The sequence below is a fragment of the Struthio camelus genome, chromosome 18, assembly GCF_040807025.1.
Source record: "Struthio camelus isolate bStrCam1 chromosome 18, bStrCam1.hap1, whole genome shotgun sequence".
In the NCBI taxonomy this organism is placed as follows: domain Eukaryota; kingdom Metazoa; phylum Chordata; class Aves; order Struthioniformes; family Struthionidae; genus Struthio; species Struthio camelus.
The window spans coordinates 3772978-3786338 of record NC_090959.1 but is presented as its reverse complement, the minus strand read 5'-3'; the positions used below and the strand labels follow the sequence as shown (position 1 = coordinate 3786338).

At 37.3% G+C, this 13361-nt stretch overlaps 1 protein-coding gene across 3 annotated transcripts in view; it reads right to left on the bottom strand.

Annotated features, from left to right (window-relative positions):
* The window catches only part of ITCH (itchy E3 ubiquitin protein ligase), a 66526-nt gene that overhangs the window by 27933 nt on the left and 25232 nt on the right, over positions 1 to 13361 (bottom strand). For all 3 annotated transcript variants that reach the window (XR_011135379.1, XM_068912910.1, XM_068912911.1), the window contains 5 exons: positions 9558 to 9648; positions 7250 to 7388; positions 4841 to 4965; positions 3453 to 3590; positions 1652 to 1694 (listed from right to left, as the gene is read on the bottom strand). Coding sequence is in view for 2 of the 3 variants with exons in the window: in XM_068912910.1 (XP_068769011.1) it covers positions 1652 to 1694; positions 3453 to 3590; positions 4841 to 4965; positions 7250 to 7388; positions 9558 to 9627 (515 nt within the window). In the remaining variant the exon portion in view is untranslated. The remainder of the gene's footprint in view (positions 1 to 1651; positions 1695 to 3452; positions 3591 to 4840; positions 4966 to 7249; positions 7389 to 9557; positions 9649 to 13361) is intronic.

The window sequence follows — 13361 nt, the reverse complement described above, 5'->3', positions numbered from 1 at the left end:
ATCTATCACGGAGCACGGTCACGCTTTCATCCTCCCAAGCAGCAGGACACGTAATCCCGTGTGGAACTTAAAAAAGTGCCAGAGCTAAACAGCTTCTGGTATCTGATTTAACAAAGCTAAACGTACTTCTAAAACTACCACACTATAAAAGAAACAATGTAAAAATACCTAGTGCCATTTACTCACCAGTGAGTGGTTTTTTTTGTTTTGTTTTGTTTTGTTTTCCATACAAGCTGGTCAACCACTGAGAATTCTCAAATAGGTCTTTCTATTTTGGGACACAGGAAGAACCTTAAGGACAGAGGCTATGTTCAACATACACTAAAACGAGAAATATCCTGTACCCTGGAGTGAGACAATCCCTTTTTAGACAGTTCTAAAATGCTGCTTGCTTAATTTTCCTTCACAAAAATAAGGTCTACTACTGCTCTACTCTCTGAACTAGTTTCTCACAGCGGAGACGATCAAGTTCAGAGATACAACCGCACGTCCGCAAAGCTTTCCACAGAATTTGCCTGTGATACTGAAAGAACTGCACTGAGGCCAAGAATTTTCAGAAGAGCTATAAATATAAGAATAATGCATGTGAAAAGAAGCAGATTTTTTAAAACTATAAATGCAAATTAATGTATGAGATTCAGCTTCATATCAGGCTTATTTCAGTTCTGTTTAAGACTTACATTTACTAAGCAAACCACTGTAGCGTTAAAACTTTATCAGTCTCACAGCTGTTAAAACTCTTAACGTGAATTGCCACCCTGATGACAGACACAGCAGAATATGCACACACTTCAGCTGCAAAGAACAACCCAGCTTAAACTGCCCAGTGAAGATCAGTTAAAGGTAATGTGCACTGATTGTGTACCCCTTCACCAATTTTGGTACGGCTCAGGGTAGGGACCAAATGAATTATTACTGGGATTATTCACATCTTAAAACATGCCAGCTTGATTTGCTACTGAACACACAATCTAACCCAAGCAAGTGCTCTGACACCAAAGGAGGTAAGTCCAAACAATTTTATAATAGTTTAAATAGTCAGTTAAATCGGAGAGATTGTGCATAAACACAGTATAGATCTGCAAAGAACAAGTTACCAAACTCAAGAGTCAAAAGCTTGACAGTATATTAGAACTGATACAATACAGCTTTGTTTAATGCTGGAAACAAGTTTCTATTCTAGTATGTTAAATAAAATGGTAATTAATTTGGTTTTTAGACACTTCGCATAGTTAAATAAATCCACATCCATAAAGCATTAGTTAAGACCTTTATAATACTGAAAAAAATGTTATGATCTCTCCAGTGTATTTTCTCCTAAAATAAAGCTTAATGGGGAGGTGGAGAACATGAATGGAAAAAAATCAAAAGACCATTCAGATATGGAGGTGAACCAAAGCTAAAAAATAGAGCTAATATAGAAAAGTAAATTTAGTATTTGAATGTACAATGGTTACAGTACTTTTGTTTAAGAATCTGCTTGGATCTTAACAGACGCTTTTGCAAGACATATTCAGAAATTTCCCTCCTGCCTTTTTTTTTTTTTTAATTTAAATAATACATGCAACTCCTCTCTTTCACTCCTCTCTTTCTCTTTCTTTAGTGCAAACACTAAAAAGCTGTACAAAAAAAGAAAAAAAAAGTGTCTTACCTTGCGTCATTCTTTGCTCTGGAGGTATCATTCTGTGCAGGACCTTAAATACCAGAAAGAAAAATACAACAAAAGCATAAGCAACATTCTGAATGATTTTCAAGTTAAAGAGCAGTCTTTAATGCCCAGATTTCTTTCAGAGGGTGAGGTGCCTACACCACATGCTGCTTCTCTATAGTCTCATTTCAAGACTGTGTATATGCATTCATTTTTTTAAACTACTGCTGCTGCGAAGTATAAAAGCAGTAATATTTTTCTCCTTATGGAAGATACAACAGGACATTATTTAACTGTACGAATATTCCAAAGTGCACACAGTTCAATGATAGTCTATCCTCTCTTTGTAGCATTAACAAGAGTTTTATCCATTCTTCGAACGGATCTGGCTTTTCATATTTTCTCCCTTGTTTTGATGATGATAGGGAAAGCAAGTAGGACAACTTCTCTAAAAATCTTCTCTCCAGTTGGCTGGCCAGAAACTGCAAGGCCTTTGCTTTCCGGGGCGCTCTATCCTGTACCCTTCCCTTGCTCTGTAAATTATTTAGTGTAAGGGCATTCAAGCAGGTGCACCATCTGGCTGCTCACCAAACAGAGTTATAGCAGCTTAGCCCAGATCTGCAAACATTTTGCAACTGCTTATTCAGCTACCTTGCAAAAAATTTGCCTTTTGTGCCAGCATTCATGATACTTGAACATGCAGCACTGAATCGCTCGTTCACACAGACGGCACAAATACTTTATTTCCACAGAATTAAATGGATGTTATTAGCAAGGAAGTCCGTTACCAATTTTGATGGGAACTACGTACAGATCCAAGCCAAAGAGAAGAATGTAGTCAAGTAAAGGCTATGGTAATGTGAAGTTAATGGGCCACACAAGGAAGTCATTTTAATTCCGGAAACCGAACTATCTTAATTTAAGATTTTAAAGGCTATTGAGTAAATAATATAACCGTGCTAATTCAATATTCCTATGACATTTAGGTGGAATTTGAAAGCAACTTCCTTTTTAGTCTTTGAAAAGAAACAGAAACCTAAGAACTGCCTTGCTTTAATAAGCCAATGAACTGCCTAGCTGGCTGCTACAGGAGACAGCATCTCCAATGCCAGACTCTTTTGGGGAAATAATCTCTTACCTATTCCTAACTTGCATTATGCATTACTCAAAACAGTGTTATTCTTTTGCCTGCTCTGAACCAATGAATTGAAAACTCTTAGTTGTTATATTAGTATATCTTACACTTATTCTTCAAGATTTTCCATTAAAAATTATACTAGTTATCCGAGACTGAAGATTCCAGCAAAACAGGAAGATTAGTGATCCCTCTCTGCAGCACTCCACAGGTAACAAAATCTACGAAAACTTTCACATAAATTAAAAGACATATTTAAAGAAGACACATATAAAACTGAGTTTTCCAGTCAGTACAATACAACCTCCTATTATTCTGAATTTAAACTGACTTATTTTATACTGCTCTTCTATCTATGATGTTCTAAACACTGAGGGGAACTAGAGGCTTTCAGTCAAGTAAGGCGTAAAGGTAGTTTGGATAAAGTTAGCACCATCCGAAAAATAAAGATGTTGATCCTATTTGTACTACAGTAAGGCTGAAAGTCTTCACTGTGGACTGTGAGTCCACCTCATATAAAAGAATAGAAGAGTTCCATTCTTTATAAACATGAAGTTATACATGCTGCTGATAGTCCATTACTAAAACACTGTGTTAAAGCTTCCAGAAAAAAAAGCTTTGTATACCAGGGACTACAACCACCGTACACTTGAACTGAACATTACTTACTTCTTACACTTGAGGTGTCACCATTGGTTAGGAGCTCAGGATCTACCTGCATGCCATCTAGACAGACGGACAAGTCTCCTACCACTTCTGCTGGTTCTCTGTCACCAACAAGGTGCAAGGTCACAACTACCTGCTCAACTGAAAAAGTACATAAAAAAAACTGGAAGTTACCTTACTACATGACAAAAAAGTACATTTTATTCAAGAAGCAAATCACAGACGACAGCAATCAAGAAAAAGATCCCAGAATGACAGTTGTGTCCATAATTCTTTGTTACGTGTAAAATTAATCATTCCTAGATATCAGTAAAAAGATAATGTTTTTATGAAAAGAGGAAAACTGGAGCATAAACCCATTGCTACTTAAGGAAAGGATCATCATTACAACAGAAACTGAGACTCAAGGTTCTGCCCATGCTTCTGAAGCAAATAGAACAGCTGTGCTCAAAAACCTAAAGTTAGGATATGTCATTCATATTTTTCTTCATTCAGGGCAGATATCAATTCTATCTTCAGACTAAAAGATTCCACATTCATCTAACCACAAGATGCACAGTTAAAACGAGAAGATTTTGTATTACCTCCCTAGACCAAAGACGCACGTAAGATAAATGACTACACGTTGCAGTGAAACACAATTGTAAGTAAGCATTCTTGATGAAATGGCTTGGAACAAAATTCACTGGATTACAGCAGGATATCTGGTGTCACGTAGAACAATGACAAAGTTACCTAAAGAAATCTTCACCCAGATTCAGCAAGAGAGTAACACTATCAGGAGAACAGCTTGCTACGATGCTACTAACATGATGCAACTACAATGCATACACTTGAAAGCCCAGAAGCAAACACTTCATTGAAGGACAGAAGGCAAGCAGGACAACACGAGGCTTTATGCTGTAGTAACATAAATTCTGTAATGGGGTGTGTAGCATTCTCTACTCCCCTTTCAAGCTTCACAGGATGCACGAACTGCGTAAAGGCTAAGTAGTTCTGAAATGCGTGAAATAATACAATATTACCCCCATGGTAACATAATCTGGAACCAGGAACACGTCAGAGTTTTTGGTATGTAAAAGGAAATATACAATTTTCAATTAGACTTTCACTCTTGCACATACTAGTAAAGTGAAAAACACCATATTTTCAACTGCATTTTTACTGCATTATTATGCAGTAAACTGCATAATATTTAAAACAACCAAAAGAAAAGGTTATACTGAACAAGTGTGAGAAAGCTCTTAAATGCAATCTGTAGTAGCAGAAGTCTGTAGCAAAGGGAATTCCTAAGGCCCACTAGGGTCTTTAAAGATTCGCGCCCAGCACTCAAATTTACAGATGATGTCTGATAAATTCTGTTCCAAAGTTACTTTTCCTCTTATACTTACGTTTCATACTGTTTGATTTCAAAGTCTCATGAATATCCAAAGCAGCACTTCCCAGAAGAACATCAGATTTTAGCGTCTGATGGCTCCAGACCCGAAAGTTTAATTTACTCACAGGGGTGACAATTCTGACAGGAGAAAAAAAAAAAAAAAGAAAAGAAAAGAAAAGAAAAAAGAAAAAGAAAAAAAAAGGAAGTTGAACACTGAGTAATGGTATTTGTTGAATACCATGTGCCTGGAACTGAACAATACTTTTCAACTGTCATTTTAAAATATTTTAAAATAAAGAAGCAATGGTGGTAACATTAAGTCCTTGCTAATTATGACCTTTTAATAGGCAGTCGTTGTCTTGTTATCATATAGGAAAGATACATTAAAGTCAAAATTGTTTCAAGATTGTTAATTTATAAAAAAAATTATCAACTCACAATTAGTATCTAAGTGTAACCAAGACTGGAAAAAAAAATGATTCTTGCAGTTTCACATTTCATGAGCATTCAGAGCATTTGTGCCTTGATATTAGAATTGTTCACATAGACAGGTAAGTCAACAAATTTGCTTGCTGAAGAGGTTATGTGAAAATTCAGGATTTTCCATAAAAAGGGATGTACAGAAAACTACTCTACGTATTTTGAAAGCTGGTTGTTCCCCTAATAAGCTGTCACATTCTTAAATCATGCTACAAACAAAGAATCAGGAATACATACAATTTAACATTTTTGCTAGCATACTTCTGGTTGTAAAAAATGTATTTCCTGAGACCAGAAGAGTACACCTTCCACGATTAAACGAGTCAAAGAACTTTCCTCATCATATCCAGGAGCAGAATGTATTACTTTTATGGTATTCCAATTTGATTACGTTCTTAGAGAACAGCAGGTTTCAGGCCTGTTTCAGTTTCTCTCCATTCCAAATCAAATAATTCAAATAAGAGTTCAACTGTTCATTTCCACTTCCCTTTCGCTTTCTCAAGGCTTTTCTTAAATTTTGAAGATTTGTTTTATTGATACAAAAAGGCGTTCCCTAAAGTTTTGAGAAGCATTATGACAGAGAAACAAATATAGGTCAATATTAGTTGCTCATGTTGTATGAACACATTTCTGTTTTTCCAAAAAATATCCCTAATAGCAACTTCAGGGTCATTTTTAATACTGATATTCCTTTCCATTTAAGAACATTCTAACATTTTGAAGTACTTTAATTGCTAGAGACAGGTGTACAAGCAGTTGCTTATTTTCTCAGCAGATCGTTTCACTCGCACACGATTGAAAAGTCCAGACTTCCACGCTCACAGCTTTTGTTTGTTTTTAACAGTTAAGCCCTGCAGGATATGCAGCTCCATCTAACAGACTGCCTTTTAAAAGGGGAAGCCATGGTCTGTATCACTTGCAGAAACCATCACTTTTTTTGTTGTTGTTCTGAACCTGAACGCAAGCAATATGCGTTTTATGAAACATTTTGACGCTTGCTCCACTAAGTTCTATGTGGCGCTAGAGGAATCTTCAATGAAGTTGAAATGCATTCTGTGTCTCTTTTCAGCACGTAGTGAGCAAAAATTGTCCATGTATGACTACATGACTTGGGTAGCATAAGCCAAAACTGTTTAAAAAAACACTCACAAAAAAAGCAGATTATAGAAGCTAAAGAAATCTGCTCTTGGAATCTTAGCACACTGGTGTGCATGAAATGCCAAAGGAACTTTTTTTTCCTTAAAATATTTCTTCACAGTAGAAATTTTAAATATGGTGAATTATAACAACTAACCTGAGTTAGCCTGAGTTACAAGAAATGCATAGGATCAGAGGTTTTCTATCACACAGGAACGTTCAAGGTGCCCCAAGACTAAACTTAAATTACAGGTTATTAAACAAATGAAGCAGCAGAAAAGTGGTGTGAGAACAAACTTGTCAGGAATTTTGTACGCGTGACCGCAGCTGGAAGTGCGCAAGATGGAGCTAACAGTGCTATGACATACTATATAGTCGGCAGTGCTACACAAACCATGCTATGTTTTCCAGCCATGGTATTTTCATAACACTGCAATTTTAAATATGGCAACAAAAACATACATGGGACACTATCAGTTTTATTATCAAGTTACCATGCTTTCGTTACTACTCATGCAATTAAAGCTGCTTTTATAGACCATGTACATTAATACACAATGCATTCCCTCTTAAGCACTGTGCTTTTCTATAGGAAGATTATGCAATTGTTTTAGAGAGATATACCGCAGACTATAGTATCACATTTGCTCCAGAAATTATACAGGAATCTTCATAGCAGGTAAAACAGAACACATTGCTTAAAAGAAAAAAGAAAAAAAAAAACCAACCCTTAAGTCTGATGTCAATTACACAGCACTAATTTAGCTCAAATAATCCAACTGGAAAGCAAAACCATCAAACCTACACTGTAAGATGCTGCTTCCACTTCGGACTATTTGTATTGTTGCATTTTTCTGTCTTCTTTGACTGTCCATCTACTGAGACTTCCACGTAAGGGCTAGGTCCAAACCATTTATTTTTTTCTTTTAGTTTTGCTGAAATGACTGTGAACAAAGAATAACAATTGACTTAATGAGACTTCAACTGCAAGTGATGTTTTTCAGTTGGGTGCTTCGGGATCCAAGTGGCAGGTCACTGACACTCGACAGAAACGCTCAGGAGAACAAATACGTTAAACGCATGAAGGACTTACTCTTGCATTCCAGATCATTTTATACAACGCAATGGCTCACATGAAAGCCTAAAACATGCAACATACCTTTTCCTAGAGGATCAGACGCTATAATTGATAATCATTACTATAAGATCCACAAATACACCTGTGTGTTGAACGTAGAAAATATCCCCTACAACCTCACTAGCCAAGAAGTCCAAAACATGATCCGTTTCTCTCACTAAAGATTCATGGGCAACTGCTGCCACTTTTGGCAAAACTAAATGATTAAGAGTAAGGGAACGCATTTTGTTTTAAGTTTTCTATAGCAAAGCAAACTTCCAGAAGAGTGGAAGGGCCAAAGCTAAACTCCGAGTTTCAATAACTACGCGCTTTCCGAGACAAAACAAAACCTGGACAGGACTTAGAACTCTAAAGAGCTTTACTCATGCTAGTGAATATATTATTGACATTAATGTCTGGACAGCAACCACCCATCATCCTTCACCTGTTTTGTTTTATTTTTAAACATTCAACATCACGGACTGAGATACTATCTTGCCAAACACCGTGATGCTGCTGCCTGCGCTTAGCCAAAGAAATGTGTAGGTGGCACTTGCCCACCCTTAATGACTATTGAGTCACAGATAAGGAGTGTTTTTGGATTCCTCAAAAACACTAAGCTCACGAAACAGTACTTAAAACAGGTATATCACCATTTCTAGTTGGCTAGTGAACTCTGCTCTGTTCTCACAGATGACAACCTGGTCTCCTGTATTTTCATCATCTATCTCAGCTGCACTATAGGTTTAAGAAAAAGAGCAGACTAATTCAAGCCAATATGGCTAATCTACCTAGATTCCCTTTATAGTCTATGCTCCTTTAGAGATTTAGAGAATTAGCTTAGTATAAACTGCTCTGAACTGCTCTCAGGGGACCCTCTTTATACTAGAGATCCTACAGAAATTAGCTTCACCTAGGTAACGTTGGTCTTCATAAATAGCACTCCTTCAATTTCCCTTGCCTCACCAGTATTTAAACACTACAGCATCTCATGCCTCAACATCACTGGCTATCCTAAAACGTTACGAGCTGGTTTGGCACAGTACAACTCTGCAGCCTTATACCTATTTTCAAGGATCTTATTTGCCCAGACAAGCTGAAAGCTCACTTAAAGCTATAACGGACACAGCAGAACTACATGGGGAGGGAAGGGTGTTCATAGAGCTTTCTACAAAAAAGGTAAAGCCTGCTTGCACAGGAAATAGCTTTCTTGCAGACTGTGGCTGAAGTCCTCAATGTGACAGCTAAAGGCAGTATACAATGTATGGAGTTTCACTCTCTTTTCTGTCTTAAATTTCACACCTATTTTTGATGATTCTTTTCATCTTCATGATATCAAGTTTGTGAGACTTCTGCATATACCCACATATCTTCCATAATTTGCAGCTGATGCTTCTAAGGATCTGCATGCATCCACAGATCTCCCACTCCCATGCCTCAGGATTCATCCTTGATACTTCAGCAATATTTGCCAGGTAGAGAGCAAGGGAGAAAACTTAGCGCCAAAGTTTCAACAGCTCCTCTGTTGAGGGGGCACTACAAGAAGCATGCTATGTAAATCCATGCCCATGCAATCTAAAGGTGCTCACTTACAGTAATATTCTCATTAACACTTTGATTAAAGCTCCTTTACAATGGTAGCCATAAAAACATGCTAACAAATGAGAAACAAGAAGTCAAACTTGATAAACAGCAGTTCAGGTTCACTTAGCTTGAGATGTATAAGCGTTATTAAATGAAAGTGTTAGATTCAACGTTAGGCCAAGTAACAGAAAGGAATATATTACATTCTCACATTGAAAAGAGATTTGTTCTGCATATTTGACTTAACAGCATTCAAAAAGAATTCTCTCTCTCTTCCTTACAGGAAAACCTTTCATTTCAAAAAGGCACTTCAAGTAAAACTCTGAATAAAATAGCAATGTTTCTGCTAAGTCATGATGATCTAACACCAGCATTTTAACCAGAAGAGAATATATTCTTTCAAAAGACTTACCAGTGATTTGCAGCTGTGATTTCATAGAAAATCCACTGGCTGATCCTGATCTGGACCCACTGCCAGCCATAATACGGGCTGGATCTTGAATCTGGATGAAGAAGAAATGTAAACATTTTAAACCTCAGAACACCTAAAAACCAAATGATCTACTTTTTGATGTGCAGATAATTACACTGGAAGCAAAACCACCACACTTGTTTTCTTCCTAGTTATTTTGTACTCTGAGAAAACAGAAAGCATAGTCCACAAAGTGCCTAGTCTCTACCAACTCATCAACTGCAAACATTCATGTCCTAGGCAAAAAAAGTCTTTTGATTTTTTCCTCTTAATTTCCCAATTAACTGAGCATGAATGACATTCAAATCTTGGCAAACTTTATGGTACCTCGTGTGTCTGAAAATATCTGCCATTTTCGAGGTCACAAATCCTGGATAAGTTTACCTACCCAAGTCAAGTTCTACTTGGTTTAAAACACAAAACCCATCAGGAGAGGAAAAAAGATTAAAAAGGAACCATTCCTTCTTCTTCCCAAATGAGATGAATCCTGCAACTTAAAAAATTAAAAAGTAAATTTAAAATTTAGAAAAGCCTTCTTCTATGCGTCTTTGCTTCCACGTCACCAGAGCAAACCTACAAATGTGGTTTGTAACTCTACAAAGCGCTCTCCTAAAGAGGAAATATATCATTTCTGAAAGAGGATGCAGCGGCCTCCATTTACAGCCTTCCCCCTCTACCATACTGCAAACCTCACAGCCACACCAGCTTGAGTGTCCCACCACCCTCTGCAAAACACACTGAAGTGAACAGATTCCTCCTGCACTTTGAACTTAATTCACTATCTGGTTGCAGGGGAGGAAGGGGGACAACTGGGACAAGATATCTATTAACAACAGAGTTACATGACACATAAATGAAATGGTGTAGTGTTTAATTTAAAACAAAGGTTATGTTGGAAATATCCAGACATCCTTGTCTCCTATTTGTTTTTAAAATGTATTGTCAACTTAACCTCCCTTAGCAGCTAAATATACTAGTAAATCTATGTGTTTGTATTATTATATATTATAATGATACTATGATTATATTAGCATATGATAAACCATGTAATAATATGGTATATCATCTATATTAGTAAATCTATAGCAGGATTTACCCAGAGGAGAATGAATAGACTATTAAAGACCCCAAATCACCAGCAAAAGATCACTTCCCTGCCAGATTTCACACTTCAGTCCCTCCCATGCCATGTCCCTTGAGCCACCTCTTTAAAGTCTCCCGTCTTCATAACCTGCTGCAACACCGTTCACCCACCTACATGTCCAGCTTATCTTTCTTTGGGCTCCCAACAGCTGAGAGACAGCGCATACTGCTAAGCTATTCTGAGGACGATCTAGCCAAACGGTGTGGCTAATTCCAGCGTGCAAAACTCCTGGCCTACTGCTGCACATCTTCAGTCTGCCATTAAATCCGAACCCTTAAGCTGACCAGGTTTCACATACTAGGGCCTCAGGTCATTCACTGTGCACAAGTGTTATTTCCAGCAAAGGAAGTAACACGTTAACTTAAGCCGCTGACGTCTGTAGCTCAAGTACAAAAGGCTCTACATACGAATTTCCCAACTGATAACAGCACGAACAGACTAAATAACAAGTGAACAAGTTACCATCTGCATGCCATGCAAAACAGAATTTGGAAAAGGAAAACAGATTTGAATATCACAAATTCCATTTTAGAAGCTGCAGCTTAAAGTAAAAGTCTATATTCTGTGACAATGTGAAATCAGTAACTCACGCGCATTTCAAAAGTGACAAAACAGGAAGTTCTTGCATGTTACAGCTTGCCAATACCTGCATTAGCTACCGGGGAACATGCCACCACCAAAAAAGCATACTAATAACTTGCTTCAGTAGCATACAGTGGTATTAATGGAATCAAGTGCTTTTAGTTACTAGAGCCCAAACGTGAATTACACAAATCTAAATCTTGCTAGAGTGTGAAAGTTTTTAATATAAGTATTTCAAAAGTAATCTAACATTCAACAGACTTTAGAGGACAATCCTTAATCCTGATCTTGTAATTAGTTCTACCAGACCTAAGTAGGTGTTACTGACGCTTTAAAAAAGCAGTTGAATAAAGTGTCTAGATCAATACAGATGCATAATACAGCCTAAAGGAGTTTACATTAAAGAAGAGATGCTATTTTCCACTTGGAGAAATAATATTGCACATAATACAAATACAATTACTGAAGGGGATAATTACTTTACACTTGAAGTCATATAGTAAGCACACACAGCATATAACATCCACTCAGAAATAAGTTAAAGCTAATTTCCATTTATAAGCCTGAGAAATACACTTATTTAAATACTAGTAATATTTGATCCCATTTTCATTAAGTATATGCAGAATGACTAAAATGACTGTCCTGCAAACTCAGAAATCAATTAGTTGAGTTTGCACATGCATCTGCCCAAGTACTTACGTATGACCTGCAGTTTTTACTAATAATCAGCTTTAGTCAAATTTCAAGAAACTATAGCCTCCCAAAACTTTTAAAAATAAGAAACTACAATGTTACACACTGTTCAGTTCTCTCAGTAGGAGTAACATTTCCAATTATTTTTTAAAACATAAAACCGAAGAGTTATGTTTTATTGCGTGTTGGCTAAAATTCTGCTAATTTACGCTCAGTTGCATTAGTTAACCGGAGAAAGTTCCTGAGGAAGAAGCAGCAAGCAAGCTTGTGTCCTAGATCTTTTTGTACCAATCACCTGTGCCCTGCACACCAGTAACCCTATTTCTCCTTCCACGTTTCCTAAAACCTCTGACCCCTATTGCCTCTTCTAGTCCCCCCTTAACTACCAGTCGAAAAAGAGTCAGCAAGCAGCATAGCTGGTTCCAAGCCCCAGGCAGGCACTGCCAGGCATCCAACAACGAATAATTACTGAACTCGCATTGCACCTTTCCTCTCAGCTGGGCACCAATTTCAGTCTCTCTCTTGCCACGCATATGAAAAATCGGGAGAGAGCGTATAACTCATAGAAACGTAATCACCTTTTGATACCTCCCTCCCCATCAATTTTAGCTGGGATGGACCAACAAGTAACGAGGTTCGTGGGGTGACGGAGGAAGGGAAAAGGGAAGAAGAGAACGTAACGGGACAGACTGAGAGCGTAACTGCATAAACGTCGTTTCTTTGGGAAACGAGGCTAAAAATACTTTAACTATTTAAATAAGAATCCATGATGATTAAAGAAATAACATTTTGAAGGAGCCCAGAGAGATGGCAACCCTCTATAAATCACACACATCCACTTGATTTCTACTTTTACACTTAATCTTTCAGCACTTAACTCCCCTTGTGTATATTAGAAACTCATACTGAATACACTTACTAAAAAAAATTGTTTCCCATTTAGTTTTAATCTAAAATAGCTAATCTACCACTATGGTCTTTCGGACCGCTGACCTTAGCTGAAAGAAAAGGTATCAAACTTAGTTTCTTCATGCTATACGTGTCTTCTACACGTTCTTAAACTTTTATTTGTCTTATCCCTGTTACGACACCGACTAGCTAAAAGCAAGTTTTGTAGAAGTCTCATTTGTTTCCCCCCAGAAAGAAGCATCCACAGTTTCCACACTCGTACAGGGAAAAAGATCTGCCCCTACGGGTCAAAAAACAAGATTTTACAAGGTGTTCTGGCTGGACTGATCCCTGCAGTACTGAATCTTGTTCAAAATGAGACTTGTACATAAGTTTGATGCAGCATAGAGATGGCTTCAAGCACGGTGAAAAGC